This window comes from Ranitomeya imitator, chromosome 4 (genome assembly GCF_032444005.1).
Source record: "Ranitomeya imitator isolate aRanImi1 chromosome 4, aRanImi1.pri, whole genome shotgun sequence".
NCBI classification, from domain to species: Eukaryota; Metazoa; Chordata; class Amphibia; order Anura; family Dendrobatidae; genus Ranitomeya; species Ranitomeya imitator.
Window position 1 is genome coordinate 244,780,295 of NC_091285.1, and position 23,432 is coordinate 244,803,726.

Sequence of the window (23,432 nt, forward strand, 5' to 3'; positions counted from 1 at the left end):
CTGAAACTTGAGAGGTTATCAGTAGTTTTTAAATTACCACAATAATAGGCAATGCAGAAGATGAACATTTCTAATTTTCTATACAACAAAGACTAGCAAGAATGCCGCACACCGCTTTTCCTGCATTTTGAGGTGCAGACTGGTTTACATTTTATTGTGCCAAAGCCAGAAGGGGATCTATCAGGAAAGAAAATTGTGCTTTTGAGAATCAATTACAAGAATCTAAAATTAAAAAGTAAAGAGGATTAGAAGTTCCTTCTTAAATTTCTCTTATTATTTTCTTTTAATCCACTCCTGTCTTTGGTGACAAAAAATTAGCATGGAAAACTGTGAAAAGTCTGATTCCAGACTCATAACTACAAGGAACTTTTTCCATACATAGTGTGGTGTATCCAAACTTTGAAGTGATGAGGCAGTGACCCAGTAAAGTTCAAAGCAAAAGTCTTTTTAATGTTTAACTGAAATAATACACAGCACATGATATCCTTCAGATCGCAGCAGGGAACCATATCCTCTGGACTGCAGCCAATAAACACGCCAGTCCACCTCCTGAGACCAGCTGCCGTGGGTGACTGCACCACCGTGTACACTGTGGGTGCTAGACCTCTCAGCTCCCCTCAGAGAGGTATCTAGGGGGGGCAGCCGGGGCACGTGCCACGGGTGCAGCCAGCGGGGGGCGCTGTCGGGCCGCCTAATGCGGCGGTCTGTAGTGTGTCCCCTGGCGGCTGCATTCTGATGCCTCCCGGACTGGGAGTCAGCTGTTCTCTGTGCCAACTGTCAAGCTGACAACCGGCACAGAGAAGCTGCAGCGCACCGGCTCCCAGGAATCAATTTTACTCGCATCTTACAGAAGCAAGTACAATTGAGTCTCTGACCGCCGGATCAGAGCGACGTCAGCAGCGTGATCATGTCATGTGATCACACTGCTGACGTCACTCGCCGGCTCTGCAGCGTGGTGGTAAGTGCTGGTAAGTACTCCAGTGGAGGTGAAGGTGCGGGGGGAGATTTAATGTGAGTGGGGATGGGGGATTTATTGTATGGGGGGAGAATGAGTGGGGATGGGGGATTTATTGTGTGGGAGGAGAATTTGAGTGGGGATGGTGGATTTATTGTGTAGGGGGAGAATTTGAGTGGAGATGGGGGGATTTATTGTGTGGAGGGAGAATTGGAGTGGGGATCGGTGTGTTTAATGTGTGTGGGGACAATTTGAGTGAGGATGGGGGATTTATTGAGTGTGGGGAGAATTGGAGTGGGGATGAGGGATTTAATGTGTGGGGGGGATTAAATGTGTGTGTGGGGGATTTGTCATGGGGATGGGGGTGTTTAATGTGTGGGGGGGAGATTTGGAGTGGAAATGGTGGATTTAATGTGTGGGGGGGTTTTGGAGTGAGGATGTGTAACAATTATAGTGGTACCCTCAGGAATCTCTTGGCTTGAGACAAATAAGGCAACTGAACCAAAGTGCAGTGTAAAGTCTGTATTAGGCCAGGTTCTCACTGCGTTTTAGCGATCCATTAGATGGACTACGTTACACCGCGGCATAACGCGGTGTAACGCAGTCCGTTAACGCCGCCATTATGCCCTATGTCGGAAGCATCGCTAGCGCACGTCAACAATGGGCATGCACTAGCGATGTGCCGTCATTGAGTGACGGACCCTGAGACGCGGGCTGCAGCGTTTCTGGGTCCGTCACTGCTAGCGCAGGTAGAGCATCTGCTAGCTCTATCTGCACTAGCGGTATGACAAGTCGGCACTTGCATTAACAGCAGCCCATTAACGCATGTGTTGAACGGGCTGCTGTTAACGCAGTGTGAACCTGGCCTTAGTCAAATGAACACAGGTGCAAGGCGTGAGCAAGTTCAAACACAGCAAACAAGATGATATGAGGAGAAGTGCCTTAACAGCTCTGCTGCAGGCAGAGTCAGTGTTTATATGCACAAACGTGAATGCAGCATGTGCACAACAGTTCAAGTAAATAGCAAACAAGGTCCTTCTTAGGAATAGTTCATTTTCAGCTCTGCTGCGGGCAAAGTCTTATGGGTGTAGCACCCTCTGTGGTGAAGCAGATAATAATAAGACACAGTTCATACTAGGTTTGGCAGTCACTAGAAAAGAGTCCAGAAGCAGTGAAGAGGTTCGAGTCCAGAAAAAGTCAAACTGGCAGCGGATACCAAACTAGATTGGCTGTAGCAGGCAGAGCTTACGTGTCCTAGCAGGCAGGAGAAGACTGCAGATAGACACAGGAAACCGGTTTTTACTTACCGGTAATATGATTTTACAGAGTCCACGATAGCACCCACAACGAGAGAGGGGATACGCCCACCATCCGGTCGGGAAACTACAGATTAAAAGGGCAGTCCCCCTCGCCTCTCCAGTTTTGTGTTCCAGAGTACAAGGGATACCGCCAATGAATCAGTACATGATAACAATATCTTAAACAATACTAAATACCATCACCTCTATAGAGTGATCTCTAAAGCACACCTTCCAATAGAGTGCAAGAATCAGCAACTAAATATGGGGGGGGGGATGTATGGGTGCTGTCGTGGACTCTGTAAAATCCTATTACCGGTAAGTAAAAACCGGTTTTCATATCGCCACGACAGCACCCACAATGAGAGACTTTCAAAGACTATTTATCTGGGAGGGACCACAGCACTAAGTCCTGAACGTTCAAAGTGTAGGCTGGAATTGGCAGAATGATCAAGTCGATAGTGCTTATAAAAGGTGGAAGGTGATGACCATGTTGCCGCCTTACATATCATATCAATGGGAACATCCGCCTTCTCCGCCCAGGATGATGCCATAGCCCGAGTAGAGTGTGCCCTGATGCCATTCGGTGGTGTCTCCCCTTTGGCAGAATAGGCAAGACATATCGCATCCCTGATCCATCTAGCGATAGAACCCTTTGTGACACTCAAACCTTTTTTTCCGATCCTGGAAAGAGACAAAGCCCTACTCTGCCTCCAGCTTTGTGTTCTATCCAAATACGCTAACACTGCTCTTTTAACATCTAGAGTATGCCATTTTTTATCCTCCTCAGACACTGGATTATCATAAAAGGTCGGTAAATATATCTCCTGACTTCTATGAAACCTAGATGCTACTTTTGGCAAGTATGCAGGATCTGGTTTCAAGACAATCTTATCCTGAAGGATCACTAGATAAGGAGGATCAACTGATAACACCTGGATATCGTCAACTCTCCTTGCAGACGTTAATGCTAATAGTAGAGCTGTTTTTAGGGTTAGAATTTTAATTGAAGTAGATTCTAAAGGCTCGAAGGGGGATTGTGTTAGCACATCAAGCACTACATTTAGGTCCCAAGGTGGCAATCTAGCAATATGAATTGGGTTACTACGCTCGATTGCTTTAATAAACCTAGCAATCCATCTATTTCCTGCCACATTGCTATTGTAAAGAGCTCCTAGGGCTGACACTTGGGCCCTTCTGCAGGAATTCTAGAATGGCCGTAATTGGAACATGGTCCGTCAGAAGTTGCTGATGGAATGTAAAGAATTTCTTCCAGACCCTGGAATAAATTTTTGAAGTGACCTCTTTGCTGCTTTTTAGCAAAGTGGATATTAAAGGTTCTGAAAAACCCCTTTGCCTTAATAAATCCCTCTCAAGTTCCACGCCGCAAATGAAAACTTTCCATATTGGGATGAAGAAATGGACCTTGAGAAAGGAGCCCCGGAACCACTGGTAACACCCAAGGATCGGTCACTGACATTGCTCTGAGCACGGAAAACCAAGACCTCTTGGGCCAGAAGGGGGCAATTAGAATTACTCTCGCCCCCTCCTCCCTGTTCTTCCTGAGAACTAGAGGAATTAAGCACATCGGGGGAAACGCATAAGCTAGAGGAAAGCTCCAACGGACCTGTAGGGAATCTACTATGCATGGTCGGTCTCTTACCCGGAGTGATGCAAACTCCCTGACCTGCCTGTTTTCCCTCGTAGCAAAGAGATCTATAACTGGTAACCCCCAGAGCCTGATTATCTTTTTGAATATTTATCGGTCTAGAGACCATTCCCCTGCCGAAGGGAATGTCGACAGAGATAGTCTGCTTCTACATTGTGCTCTCCCTTTATGTGAACTGCTGAGAGGGAAAGAAAGTGAGCCTCGGCTAAAGTGAGTATCTGAGCCGCAGTGAACATTAGAGGTTGTGACCTTGTCCCCACTTGATGGTTGAGGTAGGCCACCTGTGTCATATTGTCGGTCTGAACCCGAACATGTGAACCCTTCAGGGATGGTAGGAAGTGAAGGAGCGCACATCTGACCACTGAGAGTTCTTTTAAATTTGAAGAGTTTTGGGATTCCAGAATCTCCCCCATGCGGGCCCAAACTTTTAATGTATAACCAAATAAAGGAATATATTAAATAAACTGTCACCCAAAAAAAGTGTATCGATAAAAAAGTACTACTGGGTATACCCTGTCAGGGGACGTGCCATACAAAATTTAGTACTTATTCAAGATTTTTGTGCAGACGCTGGCAGTGGTCCAGTGTCCTATCACTCAACCCAAGGTACCTGATTAAAAGGTGATAATGTCTATAGAAGAAGCATTTATCAAGTGCCAATACAGATAAACAGATAACCTTGGTTGCATTAGTATTAGCAGTTATCACAAAATAAAGGGAGGGCTAAGATCAATTGGAAAAGAAATGTACACAAATGTAATATTGGAACAATCTCACCAATTGCTGAGGATAGGTAAGGCGGAGCCCCAATTCGCTTAGGTAGAGAAATCCTTCAAGCCACAACATCAGGAGACAATTCCCTGTCAGTCCCTGGAGGGCTATCAATAAATCTCAATCCCCGAGCTCCTGCCCTTACAAGTACTTTATCGATACACTATTTTTTGGGTGACAGTTTATTTAATATATTCTTTTATTTGGTTATACATTAAAAGTTATGTTTTAATTCCTGCTTATGTTATGTTCTCAAGATTTTGGTAGGATCATGTGATACATTTAAACTATTATATATTGCTGTTTTTGTGCCCATGCGGGCCCCCCAACCCACTGGGCTGGCATCGGTCGTAACTACTTTGTTGGGTCTGATACTCCATTGAACCCCTTTTGACAGATGGAGTATGTTTTGCCACCATCTTAGATCGTAAAGAGTGGCTGGTGATAGTCTGAGTTTCCCATCTAGACAACTTTGAAGCTTTCCTTCTGCTTCTAGAGTCTCGGACTGCAGTACCCAGGTATGAGCTTGAGCCCATTGTACAGCCGGTATACATGATGTCAATGACCATAGCAGGGACATTGCGTCTCTTAAAGTTAGATCCGTATTCCTCCTCACTGTTCTGACTTTGCGCACAATCCTTTCTTTCTTGTCTTCTGGTAGAAAACATGATTGCTCCTCTGAGTCTAGAAGAATACCTAGGAAAATTTGACGCGTGGAAGGTTCCAGCTTTGACTTTTTTAATGTTGATCATCCAACCGAGTTCCTGCAGAGACAATATCATAGCTTTTACACGGGCCTTACATTGCCAGCTTGACTTCCCAACTACTAAGAAATCATCCAAGTAGGGTACCACCAGGGTATCTCTCTCCCTGATGTGGGCCATTACCTCCGCAATAATTTTAGTAAAAATTCTTGGAGCCATTGACAGGCCAAAAGGCATTGCCACAAACTGAAAGTGCCTAACCTGATCTTCTAACCGCACAGCCATCCTGAGAAACTGCTGGTGATCTCTGTAAACTGGCAGATGGTAGTACGCATCTTTTAGATCCAGTACCGACATGTAACACCTGGGAAATAAAAGTTTAGTTGTCGATTTAATGGACTCCATTTTAAAAGCGTAATATTGAAGAAATTTATTCAACTTTCATAAATTAATGATAGTCCTAAAGGACCCATCAGGCTTAGTAATCAAAAATAGGGGAGAATAAAACCCCTTCGCCACCTGATCCGTTGGAACTTCTACAATAACCCGCTTCTTAATTAATTGTTGAATCTCTTTTTCTAAGGCTTGTTGCTGAACCGAAGAATCAAGAGTGGTCAAAACAAACTGATTCGGAGGTATCCTCTGGAACTCCAACTTCAAACCTGACGCAACTACCCCTAAGGGTACCGTTACACTATACGATTTACCAACGATCACGACCAGCAATACGACCTGGCCGTGATCATTGGTAAGTCGTTGTGTGGTCACTGGAGAGCTGTCACACAGACAGCTCTCCAGCGACCAACGATGCCGAGGTCCCCGGGTAACCAGGGTAAACATCGGTTTACTAAGTGCAGGGCCGCGCTTAGTAACCCGATGTTTCCCCTGGTTACCAGCGTAAAAACAAACACTACATACTTACATTCCGGTGTCTGTCCCTTGCCATCTGCTTCCCGCACTGACTGACTGCCGGCCGTAAAGTGAAAGCACAGCACAGCGCGCTGTGCTCTGCTTTCACTTTACGGCCGGCAGTCAGTCAGTGCGGGAAGCAGACGGCAAGGGACCTGACGGACACCGGAATGTAAGTATGTAGTGTTTTTTTTTTTTTACATTTACGATGGTAACCAGGATAAACATCGGGTTACTAAGCGCGGCCCTGCGCTTAGTAACCCAATGTTTACCCTGGTTACAAGCGAACGCATCGCTGGATCGGTGTCACACACACCGATCCAGCGATGACAGCGGGAGATCCAGCGACGAAAGAAAGTTCCAAACGATCTGCTACGACGTACGATTCTCAGCAGGGTCCCTGATCGCTGCTGCGTGTCAGACACAGCGATATCGTATGGATATCGCTGGAACGTCACGGATCGTACCGTCGTAGCGACAAAAGTGCCACTGTGAGACGGTACCCTTAGACCCAACTACTAGACTGTTGTGGATTCTGTTTTTGGGCTCCCTCTGGTGGTTACAGATGGTACTGGGTGACTTGTGTTCTCTGCGGTCTCTGGTGTCCACCTGTTCTATCAGGATATGGGAGTTTCCTATTTAACCTGGCTTTCTTGTCATTTCCTCGCCGGCGATCAATGTAATCAGTGTGTCTTGTTACCTCTGCTTTCCGCTTCTGTAATCATCAGGACAAGCTAAGTTTTTGTTTTTCCTGTTCCACGTTTTGCTTTATTTTTGTTTTAGTCCAGCTTGCAGTTATGTGATTCCTTGTTGCTGGTTGCTCTAGTGGGCTGATATTACTCCTCATGTTCCATGAGTTGGCACATGAGTTCAGGTAATTTCAGGATGGTTTTTTGTAGGGTTTTTCGCTGACCGCGCAGTTCACTTTTGTATCCTCTGCTAACTAGTTTTAGCGGGCCTCATTTTGCTGAATCTGTTTTCATTACTACGTATGTGCTTTCCTCTCATTTCACCGTCATTACATGTGGGGGGCTGCTATTTCTGTGGGGTGTTTCTCTGGAGGCAAGAGAGGTCTTTGTTTCTTCTAATAGGGGAAGCTAGTCCTTCGGCTGGCGCGAGACGTCTAGAATCATCGTAGGCACGTTCCCCGGCTACTGCTAGTGTTGTGAATTAGGTTCAGGATCGCTGTCAGCTCAGTTTCCATCACCCTAGAGCTTGTTCTGCTTTTTGTGTGCTTGTCCTTTTGTGATCCCCTGCCATTGGGATCATGACACTAGACATTATCTTAGTCCATTAGTCAAGGAAGTACTTTAATCTACCTCCTACTGGGAGACCCGTTCTATCTATAGTTGCGTCTACGTCTTGATGACGAAGAAGAGCTTCCGAAGTAAGCACCTTTTTTCTTCTGCTCCGCTGGTTCCCAATCTCGGCTATATCCCGGGTGGTCAGATTGAAATCTTCGGAAGGGCATCTGTCTTCTGAAGGCGTTTCTAAAAGTAGGATTAAAAACCTTTGGAAATCCTTTCTTCCTATCCTCCGCCTTAGCCAGGATATCATCCAGCACGGGACCAAAAAGGTACTCATCCCTGCATAGAATCGTTCACAACTTAGCTCTGGCCTGAGCATCCGCTTTCCAGGTTTTAAGCCAAAGTGCACGATGAGCAGCATTTGAAAGACCAGCCGATTTTGCTGCTAACTTCAAGGAGCCTACCGACGCAACGGATAAGTAGGCTACTCCCTCACGGATCTGAGATAGGGAGTCTAACAGTTTATCTCTGGGAACTTTAGCTTTTAGCTGGTCCTTCAGCTGACTTACCCAGACCATAATAGATCTGGCAGTACAGGTACTGGCAATCGCAGGTTTAAAGGCTCCTGAAGATGACTCCCATACCTTCTTTAGGAACATGTCTGCCTTCCTGTTAATGGGTCCTTAAGAAGGCCCACGTCTTCCAGAGGCAGAGAGGTGGATTTAGAGGTGGAAGCAACCGCTGCGTCTACCTTAGGAACTTTTACCCACTGGGCCAATAGCTCATCATCAAAGGGGTACCTTCTTTTTGCGGATGATGGTAAAAACCCCTTATCCTAATTATCCCATTTCCTTCTAACTAGATCCTTCACTGAATCTACTACTGGGAAGGCTCTGCGACTTTTTTTACATAGTCCCGCAAACATTATCTCCTGGGTGGATCTCGGTTCTCTATTGTCTGTGACACCTATGGTCGACCGTACTGCTTTAACCAATGTTTCTATATTATCAATAGCAAAGCACGGTCTCCCTTCATCATCCGAGGAGGATGGTGATGAAGCATCCGAACATTCACTCTCCTGCAGAGAGGGGCTAGAATCAGACAATATGTCCATACTGGTTTTCCCATGCCGTTTGGTTTTGAGGGAACATCTGATTTCTTCCCTAATGACCTCCCTTAAATCTGATGCACGGAGAGGAGCTTCCTCTTCTAACGTACGGCAGATACAAGCCTGACAACTTTTTAGCATAGCTGTCTGGCAACGGCTGTGTGCATAACGCACATTGTTTGTGCTTTGTTTTTGAGGCTCTCTTAACCTATAACAAAGCATAGGAAAAACGGAACTGTCAGCTACTAGGTGTGGGAACACACACTCACTCACCCCTAGCCTGAAGAAGGAGTACCGGTTCCAGAGGAGGTGAAGTGGCCTGCGATGCTGGGGTGCCTGAAGACTGCTTCTTACGAACCACCTCGCTGCTGCGTGACCGACTGTCACCACTCTTCCTTCGCTGATCAGGCACCTCCAAGTGCTCGGCATCCCCTACAGAGGACATCTCGGCGCACACTTCTCCCTGCTGCGGCCATCTTTTAGACATACCGCGCTTCTCCTCCCGGCCTCCCCTGGAAGTAGTAAAACTACTTCTGGGTCATCAGCGCTCCCGGCCTACGCAGACGCCGCGCTCAAGCGACCCAGGATGGCACCACCGCAATATCCTGGGATCGCGTTCGGCTCAGACGAAGGGGGGTTTGCGAGCAGTACACCCCCGACGCTGCCTCCAGAGTCCCCGATTCTGCCGTCCTCACGGGAACCGCACAAAGGCATGGTGGACCTGGGTAAGAAGTATTTCTGTAGGCTCCCGCCGTCCGGACCGGAACCCAAAACTAGAGAGGCGAGGGGGACCGCCCTTTTAATCTGTAGGTTCCTGTCCGGATGGTGGGCAGATCCCCTCTCTCGTTGTTGGTGCTGTCGTGGCAATAGGAAAAAAACAGCTTGCAGCACAGACACCACAGAGATAGGAGCAGGTTTGCTGAGGAGGCGGAGCCGGAGTATCTGAAGAGGAAAGTCTCTTGCAGAACAAGCTAGGAATTCTAGTAGAATGCACAAGCAAGGATTTGGATGTGAACCAGGGTTATAAAGACAGGGAAGGCGGATCACATGAGCAGAAGCGAGGCAGCAGACGCCATCTTGAAAAAGGGTGAAAAGTATCACAAATGAAAACAGGGAATCCAGACTCCTGACAGGATGGGGGTTTTAATGTGTGGGGCAGATTTGGAGAGGAGATGGGGTTATTTATTGTGTGTGGGGAGATTTGTAGTGGGGATGGGGTTATTTAATGTGTGGGAGAGATTTGAGGACACAAAATTAATAGCAAAGGGGGAGATGGGGGCATGTACGAGGAAACAGTATGGGGGAATGGGGGGCATGTACAAGGAAACAGTATCGGGGAATGGGGGCATATTTGAGCAAACAGTACTGGGGAATGGGGGCATGTATGAGGAAACAGTAAAGGAGAATGGGAGGCATGTATGCGGAAACAGTACAGGGGAATGGGGGCATGTATGAGGAAACAGTAAGGGGAATGGGGGGAAGGTTTGAGGAAACAGTACAGGAGAATGGGGGGCACGTATGAGGAAACAGTACAGGGGAATGGGGGACATGAATGAGGAAACAGTACAGGAGAATGGAGGGAATGTATGAGGAACGAGTACAGGAGTATGGGGGGCATGTATGAGAAAACAGTACGGGTGAATGGGGGGCATTTACGAGGAAACAGTATGGGGAAATGGGGGGCATATATGAGGAAACAGTATGGGGGATAGGAGCAGACAGTATGGGGAGCAAACAGGGGAATGTATGCGGACACAGTAAGAGTAGCGATGTGAAAAATGTATGTGGACAGAATACGGGGAGTGAGGGTGATGGGATGTGTGCATGAGTAGCATGGGGGGACAGTGTAAGGGCACAGCCAGGAGGGGACAGAATTCCAAGGAGGGGGGAGTGTGATGAGAGTACAGTATAAATACTGGGCCCTGTAGGGGGGACACAGTGTGAGAGGACAGTGTGAGGAGGGGGCTGGTATGGAAAGCAGAGGTCTGTATAAAGAGCATGTACCATAAGAGGGACAATGCGGGGGTCATATTTTATGCAGACAATATAGTGAGGGGCAATTGATTATTCAGGAGCATTATAATGACACTTGTTTCTTTAAAGGCATCGGGTGGAGATTTTCTGCAAAAGAGTGGAAAAGATGGAAGTCTGCAGAGAAGAGCTGTGGATGAGAAAACTCATCATGGGGTCTGGACAAGATGAAGAAAAGAAGGAGAACGACTCCAGAGACGACGTCATCTATAAGGTACCTGGATGTAAATGTAATTTGTGATACTAACTAATTCTCGTGTTTTTATTTATGTTAGGAGCATTAAAGGGGATGTCCAGGTTTGTAATGAGTCTGCAGTCATTCTATGTGACTGCAGACTTCTGAATTCTCACAGTGCGCACTGCATGCGGTCAGGATTCTCTCATGCTGGCAATTTACATACATGCGGTCAGGTGCTGACTAGAAATATGTGACCTCAGTCAATGAAAATGAACTGAGAGAGGTCAGACACGTCTAGACGGAATGGCCAGAAGCATACAAATCGCATGCTTGTGCTGAGAGGACTGTCCACAAGCAAGGGAGGATCCTAAAAGTCCGCAGTGCATTAGCTGTGAGAATTCAGAAGCATGCGATGTCAGGATTCAGCTCTGCAGGTTCCAGTAGCCGTCACATGGACACTTCACTCATATGCAACTTTCATACTTATGGTCCTGTGACAACGAGCTTCTCTTCCTGTTTCTCTCAGTTTTTCACTGATCATTGAGAGCATTAGGGAGAAGAGCTCCTGGGTACGTGACTTAGTGTGCAAATCGCATATGTCCTGGGGGGGCGCCAAACTGAATTCTTGCCCCAGGTGCCAGAAAACCTAGATACACCTCTGGCTCCCCTGGCTGTTTGCCTCCGCTTGCCTGTGTTGCCTCACACAGCATGGAGCTCTGCAGAGCCGACTGCTCTGTACTCCTCCAAACATCAGACTGAAACTGAACCTGACACACCTAAACCCTATACTGCAGGGTTTTTACCTTGAATCTGTGGCCTTCGGACACATGGAAAACCCGGCCTGGAATGAAACAGACTGCACCACTACTGTCCAGTGTAACAACCCTGCCGGCATCACTGCATGGCCTTCCATTCCCCACCTGCCTGTTACATCAACTCACTCACCCAGTGCCATGCTGTGAAATCTGTCTGCTGCCGGTTCCATGCCATGTGCTTCATGGCGGCCTGCTCTGTGTACACTTCCTGGCTGTGTGCATAGGGGGGCGGCGCCAGCCACTCCGGATTCTTATTGAGACTGTGTGCACCTCGCTTGGGTGTTCCTGGCCAATAGCCTTGAGGCCTCTGATACTTAAGGCATCCTCACCCATTGGAGGATGCCTGAGCAAACTATTCCCCTCAGTTAGCACTTGCTACTGAGCTACCAGGTCGTGTCTGTTTCCTGTCTCAGAGGGCTGCAATACTGCAGGCCTTCATCTGTGTTCTGTTTGTGTATCCGTGTCCTTACCTGTCTGAACTCTGGTCTATGTCCGTTCCTGTTCCTTCTTTGTCATTAGTCATTTCCCACTCTGCTGTGTGTACCTCCGCCTTATCTTCCTGCTCTGCTTGCCACTATCTGTGGCTCTGCATCTCTCTGCTCTGTTCTGCCACAACCTGTGGTTCTGTGCCGCTCGGCTTTCCTCGCCACAACCTGTGGTTCTGCACTCTTTTGCCCTTGGCGTTACCTCCTGCGGTTCTGGCTCTTGGTCCCGCCTCCAGCGTCTCCGCTCTTGGCTCCGCCTCCAGCGTCTCCGCTCTTGGCTCTGCCCCCTGCGGCTCCGTCCTTGGCTCTGCCTTCTCCTTCTCTACTCTTTGCTCTGCCTTCTCCTTCTCTACGCTTTGCTCTGCCTTCTCCTTCTCTGCTCATAGCTCTGCCTTCTTCTTCTCTACTCTTAGCTCCACCTCCTGCTCTTACTCCGCCTCCTATGTTTCTGCTTTGCTTCCACTCTTGCTCTATCTTTATTCTGCAACTTGCCATACGGGTCTCTTCCTGTTTCTTTATGTACTTCAGTCTGAACAGGTTCTTACCTGTTTCCATACATCCATCTGAATACCAGTTCCTACCAGAGTCTCAGTCCAGTCTGCCAGTGCCAGCCGTGCCCGCCTGTCTGCCTTAGTGCCAGCCACGCCCGTGTGCCTGCCCGTATCTCTGTCAAGCCAGTCCGCCCGTCTGGACCTCTGTTATACCCGTCTGTCAGCCAGTGTCACAGCCGTGCCTGCCTGTGTCTTGTCCCCGGTGGGATCAGCATCCACAGTCCGACTCCACCCTGGAGTGGTACCTGGTAGCTTCCTATTGCACAAGTCTGACCTCACCATCAGAGGCTCCAGCGAACACCTAGGAAGCTAATTAGTTACGCCCCTTCCAGGGAAGTTCGGTCTGTGGTCCAGTGGGGCCACACCCCCAGGTACCCGCACCAACCAGTCTCGGCGCGAGCGTTACATCCAGTAGTCAATTTCAAAACACCAGTTTTGTCCAGAGCAGGTTTTCCCTAAATCTGCCTTGGACAACCAGCATGTGCAAGACCTATACTCACTTCCTATGACTAAGGGCACCGTGGTGCGCCAAAAACGCGTCAGGCAGAGAGTCTCTCTCTCAAAATGTTCCAATAAAAAGAAATTTTATTTAAACTGGATGAAAGTGCTGGAAACACCCCTCCTTCTTCCCCTGGTCGGCTGAAATCACCAGCAGTTACGGAACCCACCAGCTATATTCAACTGCAACGGCTTATGATATATGTCTCAGCATGTCAAGCTTCAACTTTTCCCTCTCTCCCCTAGACACTATACTCACACTAGTCTGCATTGCAACCACAGCTACGCCTGTGACTGCAATGCCCTCTTATGACCTCAATACGCCTCTGTGCGCATCCTGGGGGGAGGGAAAACATATAGTGACCCTCACATGTAACATCAGTCACTGCCTCACAATAGGAACAAAGGAGTTAAAAAGTTTATTCAGAAAGATGAAAAAATGATGCCTTGATATCTGCGATCTTGTGTTTTATTGCAGAGAAATCCATGTTTTTCTTAGATGTAAATGAGCTGTTCATGACTATCGGTTGGACCTGGATGAGCATCTGCCTATCTGCTTATTTTTAGTGAAAGGAGGTGTTACATAGAAGTGGGATACACAGAATTCTAAAATGAACTTTGTCTCCTTAGGTCTCCTTACAAACATGTTATCAGCTGCAGCTCTCACAGCTCTGCTGTTTTACAACAATATTGCAGCCGTGCACATAAAAGCCGTTCTATGCTACGTGTCCACATTGGACATTTCCTTTCTGAATCCTGCTCATACAGGTACTATACATATGACCAGGTTTTTAAATACATCAGATAGGAATTACATACCGTATATACTCGAGTATAAGCCGACCCAAGTATAAGCCGAGACCCCTAATTTTGCCACAAATAACTGGGATAACTTAATGACTCGCGTATAAGCCTAGGGTGGAAAATGCAGCAGCTACCGGTAAATATCAAAAACAAAAATAGATACCAATAAAAGTAAAATTAATTGAGGCATCAGTAGGTTAAGTGTATTTGAGTATCCATATTGAATCAGGAGTCCCATATAATGCTCCATACAGTTCATCATGGGCCGCATAAGATGCTCCATACAAAATACGCCCCATATAATGCTCCATACAGTTTATGATGGGCCCCATAAGATGCTTCATATTAAAATATGCCCCATATAATGCTGCAAAAATGCTGATTATGGCCCCATAAGATGCTCCATAGACACATTTGCCCCCATATAATGCTGCACAAATGCTGATTATGGCCCCATAAGATGCTCCATAGACACATTTGCCCCGTATAATGCTGCACAAATGCTGATTATGGCCTCATAAGATGCTCCATAGAGATATTTGCCCCCATATAACGCTGCACATGGCCCCACAAAATGCTCCATATAGATATTTGCCCCCATATAACGCTGCACATGGCCCCATTAGATGCTCCATACAGATTTTTGCCCCATATGCTGTTGCTGCGATACAAAAAAAAAAACACATACTCACCTCTCGTCGCTCAGGCCCCCGGCAATTGCTATACTCACCTTTCCTGTTCCACCGTCGGCGCCGCTGTGTCTTCCGCGTCCTCTGCATTGACTGTTCAGGCAGAGGGCGGCGCGCACACTAATCGTGTCATCGCGCCCCCTGACCTGAGCATCAGTGCAGAGGACGCGGAAGACGGAGCGGCGCCGACGGTGAAACGTGGGACAGGTGAATATGCCCCCATTATACTCACCTGCTCCTGGCACGGTCCCTTCAGGTCCCTGGTTCTCCGTGGTGGAGCCGCATATTCATTACTGTAATGAGCGGTACCATGTGACCGCTCAATACAGGAAGAAGCTGTAGGTGCCTGAAGAACCAGGGACCTGCAGGGACCGTGCCAGGAGCAGGTGAGTATTATTAGACAGCTGCTGCTCCCCCTCCCCTGCCGACCCCTGGGAATGACTCGAGTATAAGCCCAGAGGAGCAATTTCAGTCTAAAAAAATGGGCTGAAATTCTCGGTTTAGGCTGGTTTCACATTTGCGTTTTTTGCCGCTGCGTTTTAGCGCAAAAAAACGCATGCGTTTTTTTCCTATATTTAACATTAAAACGCATGCGTTTTTTTGGTATGCGTTTTGCCGCGTTTGACGACGCATGCGTCGTTTCTATGCTTGCGTTTTGTTGCGGAAATGCAACATGTAGTAATTTCTAGAGGTGTTTTTTTGCGGCAAAAAACGTATTGCTGTCTATGTAAACGCATGCGTTTTTAAGCACATGTGTTATGATCTGGTGGCCTAGGAGCAGCATGTGACGTACTCTGGAGAAGGTGGTACCTGTACTGACCGCAGACCCTGAACTTAGCAGCGCAACAAGAAATAGCCATGGGATGTACCTAACACTCCCTAGACACCTTGACACAGCCTAAGGACTAACTACCCCTAAAGATAGAAACGGGAAAACTATCTTGCCTCAGAGAAAATCCCCAAAGGATAGACAGCCCCCCATAAATATTGACTGTGAGAGGAGAGGGAAATGACAAACGCAGACTGAAATCAGGATTAGCAAAGGAGGCCTTACTAGCTAAAAAGAAAGAATAGGACAGAGAACTATGCGGTCAGTATTAAAACACTAGAAAATATCCACCACAGAAAATACAAAACTCCACATCTGACTAAAGACATGGAGGGTATATCTGCATCTCCAGAGATACCGCTTGGCTGCAAAAAATCCTTACACAGACAAGCTGGACAAGACAAAACATGAAAATGCACTGAACTATAAGGCCCACAGCATGTGGACAGCAAAAACAAAGCCAGGACTTATCGTTGTTGAAAAGCACAGCAAACAGGAGAGACCAGAATGGGATGTGAATCCTCCAAAAACAATGGACAACTGGCACTGACTAAAGGATCAAGCAGGACTAAATAGCTGAGTCCAAATTGCAAAAAGTGAACACCTGATAAATACTGCGATCAAAGACAGCAGCACTACCACTCAACCACCGGAGGGAGCCCAAGAGCAGAATTCACAACACACATGCGTTTGGTTGCGTTTTTTAACGCATGCGTTTCCATAGAAAAAAAACAAGTCTGCACACTGATAAGCCACCCCCCACCATCAAGGTGATAAAGGGATCCAAACCATAACCCTAACCCTAGGGATCCAAACCCTAACCCTAGGGATCCAGATCCAAACCCTAACCCTAACCCTAGGGATTCAGATCCAAACCCTAACCCTAACCCTAGGGATCCAAACCCTAACCCTAGGGATCCAGATCCAAACCCTAACCCTAGGGATCCAAACCCTAACCCTAACCCTAGGGATCCAGATCCAAACCCTAACCCTAACCCTAAGGATCCAAACCCTAACCCTAACCCTAGGGATCCAAACCCTAACCCTAACCACCCTAACCCTAGGGATCCAAACCCTAACCCTAACCCTAGGGATCCAAACCCTAACCCTAGGGATCCAAACCGTAACCCTAACCCTAGCCATTTCTATTTATAGTGGGTTTTCGAGTTGATTTTTATGATTGGCAGCTGTCACACACTAAAGACGCATTTTATTCCCAAAAAAAAAATTTCTCATCATGCGTACCAAAAGCGCAAACGCAGGAAAAACGCATGTAAACGCATAAAAACGCAGCGTTTTTTTACCACATGCAAAAACGCATGCGTCTAAAAAACGCAGCGTTTGCACACGTTTACATGCGTTTTTTTCACCACCTGCATTTGCATTTAAAACGCTGCGTTTTTAAACGCAAATGTGAAACTAGCCTTATACTCGAGTATATACGGTACATTAGTTAGGGCTGCTCTAATACAGGTATACCTTGACGTTTGGTAGAGTGGCTTAATATACATTTTTTGCAAAAACATATTAACCAAATACCATTTGTTTTTCCATCTTTTTACTAGCACTTGCTGTTTACTGATATTTTCTGCAACAGAGTATTTTTTGGTTTTACTGTGCCTTTTTTGTGTCTCAATATTGCAGCCCTGTCTGCCTGCGACATGGAAGCTGAAACTGAGAGGAACCTGCAGATGTGTCCGTTATAATCACACACAGCTCTGCAGTAAAATCAGGAGAGCAGAGAGCGGCATTTACACATTGCACACTGGTAATGCCCAAGTCATGTAAAATAAGCTCTGGAGGCAGATTCTCATGTAGATCACGATTAGGCCCATAGCTTGGAGCAACTCAATTACATGTAAGAAAAATGTACATTTCTCTGGAATAAGACATCAGATCGCAAATATCAAGGTATCACATTATTCAGCTTCATAGGACCTACATCTACATGCCCATATAGATGGCTTAGGAGGGTTGATCCTACTGAAAGATTTCCTTTAAGAAGATGAAAAAAGTATCCAAATGTATTTGGTTTATTTACCCCAAAAACAATATAATTACACAAAACAGGATTTTTTATGTGCAGTATAAAAAATATCAAATGTATGGCAAACATGTCATGTAAATCTAGTATGGCTTAAAAAGGGTAAATCACGCACCTCCTTCACATACTTAAAGTATATTATGTTACGTGTTCTATAGACATACATCACTTATCCGCTCACCTTCATACTTCTGGGTTTACTGCTGCCAGCGCACACATCTTTAACCGCTTTTTCATGTGATCTGCCTGAATAAGATTAAAAGTATGTGTTACTTCTCTTGAGGAGCTGTATCCAACTGATAGAGCCTTTTAAGTAAATTACAAATACAGAATTACACCAAACACAGAATTATCGCAGAATTATGACTAAAGCTGTACAAACTAATTAAAATAATTCCAAAGAAAAGTATAAGCTGATCACTCAGGATAAAATCATATATTTCACCTTGCATGGGTAAGAAATACCCTGCTCCACTATGAGGCTGTATAGACACAATATAGATACATCTACTATAAATAGATAGGACCCCTGCTACATTCTTTGTGTATGGAACTGCAGGAAATAGCCAAGTATGTTGCCCGTTCCCCAGACCTGAATAAAATCGAGCACATCTGGGACATTGTCTTGTTCCATACACCAATGCTTTGTTGCATCACAGACTGTCCAGGAGTTGGTGGATGGTTTAGTCCAGGTCTGGGAGGAGATCCCTCAGGAGAACATCCGCCGCCTCATCAGGAGCATGCCCAGGCATTGTAGGGAGGTCATACAGGCACGTGAAGGCCACACACACTACTGAGCATCATTTCCATGTCTTGAGGAATATCCACTGAAGTTCGATGAGCCTGTAATTTGATTTTCCACTTTGATTTTGAGTATCATTCCAAATCCAGACCTCCAAGGGATATTATGAGTTACTTTGATCTTTTCTTTGTTTTATTGTTCTCAACATATTCCACTATGTAATGAATAAAGATTTACAACTGGAATTTTTCATTCAGTGATATCTAGGATATGGTATTTTAGTGTTCCCTTTATTTTTTGAGCAGTGTATACATTGGATGAAATAGTTTGGGATAAATTATGAAGAAAAACAACGTGTTGTGCCGCTTTCTGTTTTGTGTATGCTAGGGTATGCCATTACTTTATGATTGGTGAATGTCTCACCTCTGACACCCCCACTGATCCTGAGAATAAATTGTCTACAGCTTCAGCGCTGCTTTCCCTTCACTATTATCCCTGCACAGTGGCAGCCACCTGACTGCAGGAAGCTACAGACAACTCTATTTATTTCAATGGAGCTATCCCGCTGTTCACCTGCATAGCTGCAGTGCAAGGAAAGCATATGAAGAAACTACTGTTGGGGGATCGCAGTGGTCAGCCCCTGCCTGTAAAAACTGGGGAATGAATGGGAAAAAGGGGAACGTAGCTACCTAGACATGCGGTGCTGTGCCCCCTGCTGGCATAAACTCATATGAACTCGAGCGTGGGAATTTTTCTGAATATTTTCTCACGCTCGAGTTCATCTGAGGTTATACCAGCAGGGGGCGCAGCACCGCAAGTCTAGGTAGCTACGTTCCCCTTCTTCCCATTCATTCCCCAGTTTTTACAGGCAGGGGTGGCTGCATTAGAAGGCTCCTGCTTGTAAAATTATTTAACCCTTTCAGATGGATTTACAGCGTGGGACATGACTGTAACAGCGGAAAGGTATGGGATATTGTTGTTTTTTTATTTTTCCTTTTTTACAGGGTCATCATTTGGATTGAGAATTTAATAAACTATTATAACACCCTGTGTCTATTTAAAAAAAAATACTTTTTTTCTAATGTGTGTGTGTTTTATTAACCATTTACTACTATTGGATTAATAATGGATAGGTGTCTTATTGACACCTCTCCATCATTAACCTGGCTTAATGTCAACTTACAATAGCAAGGTGACATTAACCCTTTATTACCCCATATCCCACCACTACACGTAAGTGGCAAGAGAGAGGCTAAGTGCCAGAATAGGCGCATCTTACAGATGTGCCTTTTCTGGGGTGGCTGGGGGCAGATGTTTTTAGCCAGTGGAGGGGGGCAATATTCATGGTCCCTCTCTAGGCCATTAATATCTGCCCACAGTCACTGGCTTTCCCACTCTGGCGGAGAAAATTGCACGGGAGCCCACGCCAATTTTTTCCGTGATTTCATCCTTTATTTTAACAGCTAGAGCCCCCAAATTTCGCACACAGACACTTGGAACATTATTAGTAAGGAATATGTTAAAAAATAAGGGATATGAAATGACTTACTGTATGCAAACCATGTCTCATGTTGGGTTTGAGAAGGAGATAGCAAAAGCCGGCAATTGAATGACTGGCTTTTCTGCTATCTAGCGTTGTATGAAATATACATACATATACACACACACATACATATATATATATATATATATATATATATATGTGTTTCACTGATATATATATATATATATATATATACCCCTATACTATGTGTAGACATTTATTCTATCTATTCTAATAAAACCTGTCAGTGTGATTTTACTGTACATCGCGCTGAATTGCCGACTTTTCTATAGAACACCGCTGCGTATTTCTCGCAAGTCACACTGTTGGTCCGTGTGTAATCCGTATTTTTCTCGCCCCCATTGACTTTCATTGGCGGATTTTTTGTGCAATACGCTGACAAACGCAGCATGCTGCGATTTTCTACGCCCGTAAAATACGGCAGAGAAATATACGGCAGATAGGAGCTGCCCCATAGAGAATCATTGGTCAGTGTGCAATGCGTAGTTTTTGCGCCTCTCATACGTCCGTAAAACTCGCTAGTGTGACGCCAGCCTAACAAGGCAAAAAATCCTTGCTTCTATTGTTTCAAATAGATATGTGTACAAGGAAGTAGGATCAACAACTCAAATGTATTTGTAGCCGTTTTTTGGGGTTGAATTGATTTTTACTATTTCCTCATGTGGCCATCAAATTAAAAAAAATATTATTGATTGAACATACACACAAAAAATCCATGTATTATGTGTCTTGTTATTTCCTCACATCACATGGTAAGATATGAATACAACTCTAAACAGATTTGCCCAGGGTTGAACAACACATCCATGTCCTTTGATCAGAAGGTTAATATGCAGATTATAGAATTTGTAGCACTGTGACTTTTTCCATGGGTCACTTTCACATTTTAGTTGGTAGCTATATTGCTAAATGGTTTATTTTACAAGGTCTCCAGAATGGGATTCTCCAGGCTGGAAGTTCACAGTGTCTCTCTGGGTTAATTGCCCTGTTGTCTGCAGAATATCCTTACAGCAGAAAACTAATTTCCGCCATGGTCAGAAGGGTCCTAGTTCAAATTCAGCAATGTGTTTAGCAGAGCTCACAAATCCATCCCTCCTCGCTGCTAGGAATGTGCCGTACCTGGTCATTACATCCAGCTTTCCTTTCGCTTGCCACAGTCACTTATTTTACCCCATTTGTCAACCTATGATTCTTGGAAACCATAACCACATGCACCTGACTACTTAATTACAAGTTCATCGGGCAGCCACTATGTATGGAAGAGAACATAGTATGTGTTATTATTACTTATAGGGTTAGGTTATAGGAAGACACATTTTCATCTTTTCTACCATATTTGGCTCCGTTAATTTCTAACACTACTAAATGAAATCTGGTAGCAGGTTTTTGCTAGGTAATATGAGCGTGCCATTATTGTATGAGCAGAGAACCTGATTCCAGCAATGTATCACTTACTGGGACTGCTTGGTGTAGTTTTGATAGAATCCCTGTTTTTCTTCTGAAGATGTGGCAGTGGTCAGAATATTGTGCCCTGCGTAACCCCACCCACACACACGAGCTTCCTGTGTACACTGTGAATTATCAGCAACCTGTCAATCAGTGGTGGGGGTGTGGTTACACAGATTTACCAGACTGGCCTGCACATGAGACTTAGTCAAGCAGTAATAATCTTCTACTGATAAAACACTGATTGTATAGAAGCTACAACCCAAAGCCTAATAAGTGAAAGGCTCTCTTAACGTATATATTCTCATATTAAATAAAAAAAACTGCTGACAGATTCTATTTAAAGAGGTTGTATACTACTAGGCCAAACACTTATTATAAATGTTCAGCCCCGATAAAATAATAAAGCCTAAACTCACCTCCCGTGGCGGCGCCGTTCCCGCGGTGTCGGCACTCACTCTCTTCAGGGCTGTGATGTGGTGTTTTGGTACGTGACACCGGAGCCCAATCAGCGCTGGCGACGCTGTCTCCGCCTTCAGACAAACTGAACAGCCTGTTTATTCAAAAACACCCAACGTTAAAAGAATCTTGTGCGTTTCAGAATAAAAATCTAGCTATGAGCCATGATTAAGAAACTTTATTCCGAAACACATAAGATGTTCTGATACTTGCTTTTAACGTTGTCTATGCACATGATTTTTGAACAAAGAAACCAGAGTTCATCCTGGAGGACGGAGTGCCGACCTTTTCTTCAGTTATACTTATCTTCATGCCTGCTCAGGCTGTCGAGCACCTGCAATGTTAATGATGCAGGTGCGGAGAGCTGATGTATCGCCAAAGTCTCTGGCTGCTGCCCCGGCAGAGGCACCGACTTACTCACCACCGAGGCTCCCATCCCTTATTTCCTCCTTCGGCTGTTGACACCTGGAGTGCACGCACTGCACGCAGATACCCGGGCATTTTGCTTAGGATGCGTGCACGTGGTCCCGTTCTCTTAAGGGGACAGCAAGTGCTGTCCTAACGTGTCCCCAGTAGTTGGTTGGGAGATACTCATTATTTAAGGCACCTCCACCTTAAGGTGGTGCCTGTGCAATGTTGTAAGTTTGTTCCTAAACACTCTTGTTAGTTCACAGGGACCAGTGCTTGTATACCTGCTTGTCTATCAGCCATGCTCGCCTGCCTGTCTTCCAGCCGGTCCAGCCTGCCATTGATCATCTTTACATCAGCCTACCGCACCTGCTAGTGCTCATCCCTACGTCAATCGATTCAGCTGCACTTGCTAGTGCTCATCTCTACATCAGCCAGACCAGCCGCACTTGCCAGTACTTATCTCTACGTCAGCTGGTCCAGCCGCACTTACTAGGGCTCATTTCTATGTAAGCCGGTCCAGCTGCATTTGCTAGAGCTCATCTCTACATCAGCTTCCCCCCTTCTCCTCCCCCTACCTTCTCCATAATCTACTATGGGAAGCATGTAGACTGATCCCTCAAGAAGCTTAAAGTCAAACTTCTCTCTTAAGATTTAGCCAGTATTTCAAAGATAATAATGAGCTCAGGAAACAGGGGGAGGATATGAAAAAGATGAAATGTGGAGAAAGGCCTTTTGCTCTATTAAGATATATCACAGAGTTTTGTATATTAGCTTGTACTATTGATTTATGTAGGCCAGTGACCATAGGGGATAGGGGTAATGGTAAGAACAAGCTATCAAGGCTTGGAGGATAACTTACCATATATACTCCTGTATAAGCCGAGTTTTTCAGCACATTTTTTTGTGCTGAAAACACCCCGCCCGGCTTATACACGAGTCATTGTCCAGAAAGCCGGTGGGGAGGGGGAGCAGAGGAGCAGTGGCAGGAGCCACCGGCTGTGGCTGTAACTGTGCAGCTGCTAAAGAGAAATGAATATTCATTTCTCTTATAGCATGAAGTGACAGCTGCAGCGGCTGGCTTCCAGAAGACATCATACTCACCCTCCTCTGCGCCATCGCAGCATCTTGTTGGTCCCAACATCGGCAGCTCTTCCTGTGCTGAGCGATCACTTGGCACCGCTCATTAAAGTAATGAATATGCACACATCTCCCCACTCCCATAGGC

General features: G+C 45.7%; 1 protein-coding gene across 6 annotated transcripts in view; it reads right to left on the bottom strand.

The window, feature by feature from the left end:
- CFAP54 (cilia and flagella associated protein 54) overlaps positions 1–23,432 on the bottom strand; it is a 752,512-nt gene that overhangs the window by 581,190 nt on the left and 147,890 nt on the right. For all 6 annotated transcript variants that reach the window (XM_069764454.1, XM_069764457.1, XM_069764455.1 and 3 more), the window contains one exon: positions 17,767–17,831. In XM_069764454.1, coding sequence (XP_069620555.1) covers positions 17,767–17,831 — 65 coding nt within the window. The remainder of the gene's footprint in view (positions 1–17,766; positions 17,832–23,432) is intronic.